Source organism: Chlorella variabilis (assembly GCF_000147415.1).
Source record: "Chlorella variabilis unplaced genomic scaffold CHLNCscaffold_1, whole genome shotgun sequence".
Taxonomy (NCBI): domain Eukaryota; kingdom Viridiplantae; phylum Chlorophyta; class Trebouxiophyceae; order Chlorellales; family Chlorellaceae; genus Chlorella; species Chlorella variabilis.
Window position 1 is genome coordinate 3,115,415 of NW_005435087.1, and position 1,856 is coordinate 3,117,270.

The 1,856-nt window shown below is 69.6% G+C and overlaps 1 protein-coding gene across 1 annotated transcript in view; it reads right to left on the bottom strand.

Moving 5' to 3' along the window:
- The window catches only part of CHLNCDRAFT_56640 (hypothetical protein), a 4,747-nt gene that overhangs the window by 666 nt on the left and 2,225 nt on the right, over nt 1–1,856 (bottom strand). The window contains exon 4 of the mRNA XM_005852229.1: nt 149–1,044. Coding sequence (XP_005852291.1) covers nt 149–1,044 — 896 coding nt within the window. The remainder of the gene's footprint in view (nt 1–148; nt 1,045–1,856) is intronic.

Here is a 1,856-nt window from a genome sequence, read left to right on the forward strand (position 1 = left end):
GGGCGGGCTGGGGGGCCGCTGTGCTTGCGGCAGTGGTGGGGGAGACAGGGGAGGTGGCGGGCGGGGGCTCCGGCGGAGGTTCTGGCGGGGGGCGATGTGCTGGCGGCTGGGCGGCGGTGCCCAGCAGGTGCTGGAAGTGGCGCGCCACGTCTTCCGGCACCAGGTTCAGCTGCTTGGCGGCTTGGGGCTTGAGCCTGAAGAAGAAGTCTTGTGGGTCCGTTTTGGCCAGCTGCTCCAGCTTCTCGCCGCGGAGGGCTTGGCACTTGTGCCACGCTGCCACCAGCCGGCGCTTCAGGCGGTTGCGGCAGCGTCCCACCTCCCGCCGCAGGGCTGCGTCCTGCTGCTCAGGGCCGATGCCACGTTGCTGCGCAACAGCTGCCTGCTGCACCGCATTGCGTTGCGCCCTTCTTGCGTCGCGGATGCCGTACTGCCGTTGTAGGCTGCGGGGGAGGGAGTGTGGTCGCTGGGCGCCACCGTTGCTGCTGCGCTGCCGCATGCCTGCGCCATCCAGGGTCTCCACCATGAGCTCAGCAAATGCCGCTGCCAGCTGCTCCAGGGCTGCAGGGCTGGCCGCTGACTCCGCTGCCGCTGCCAGGGCATCCAGCTGCCTCTGCGTGCCTGCGAGGAGCGCCACGGCTGCTGCCAGCTGCTCAGCTGTCCCCAGCTCGAATTGGCGCTGCTGCGGGGGTGCGGAGGTGTGCTCCTGCTGCGCCGTGCTGTCCCGCTGTACCGCCGGGGGTGCTGCTAGCTCCAGCAGGAGCGTTGCGTGGTCGGAGTGCTGCGCTGCCAGGCCCCAGCTGTCCACCGCCATGGTGGGCAGCCGCGGCAGGAGGCTGGCGCTGGCCAGCCAGTAGTCAACCACCGCCCTGCCGGAGCCGCGGCTGCCGAAGCTGGTGGCGTCGCCGCTGGTGGTGCCCGGCACTCTGCCGTTGCAGATGCGGGCCGCGCTGCTTTGGCAGAGGCTGAGCAGCTGCCTGCCATGGGAGTTGGGGGCCGCCGTGTCGCTGCTGCGGCGGGCAGGGCAGCCCGCGTCTTCGTCGCCGTCTGGCCAGTCAGGGAGGGAGGCGGTGCGCCCGTTGGCATCCATGGCGGCTCACATGTGCGGCTCACATGTATGCGGCTCACATGTGTGCGGCTCACATGTATGCGGCTCACATGTGCAAGCAGCTCTGCACAAGTCGAGGGCTGAGGTGGGCAAAGCTCTGAGTCAGTCGGAAGGGTTGCGCTAGGTCGGCTCGAATTCCTCAACATGCCCGGAGGGTGGGCCCAGCCGGTGGTGGGCGCCAGCTTTCGCTGCGCGGCGTTGGCCAGCGCCGAGGGATATGCTGCCGCCAGCAGTTGCCCCCACGGCACGCCGCCAGCACTCTCTTGGCATGGCGTACATCCCATCAGAGCTGGTGGCATCAACACAGGCGACTGCAACGGTAGTGACCTCTCTCTTCCCCCATCCAGCGCCGGCGCCTTGCACGCCCGCCTCTCGCCGGCACACCAGTCAGCGTGGGAGCACACTGCCCGGCACTGCCCCCATGGTTGCCTGCCACTGTGTTACTGTGTTACAGCCACCCCGCTATGAAAGGCCGCGTGAGCAGACCTTGGGCAGGAGGCACACGTGATCAAGGGGCATCAAGATAGGGGGTTGGGCATCAAGCTGCCAGCATCCAGCTGCCCGCCGCAGGGCCGCCTTCCTTGCCCATGTTACCGCACGCCAGGTAGGCGCAGCAGCGGGTGCCCACCGCCTGGCCAGCTCCAGCAAACCAGCCGCCGCCAGCCCCGCCTGCTGCCGGCCCGCTGCGCCAGCCCCGCCAGCTCGGCAGCGGGCTGCAGCACACGCGCCCAGTGCTGCACGGCCGCTGGTG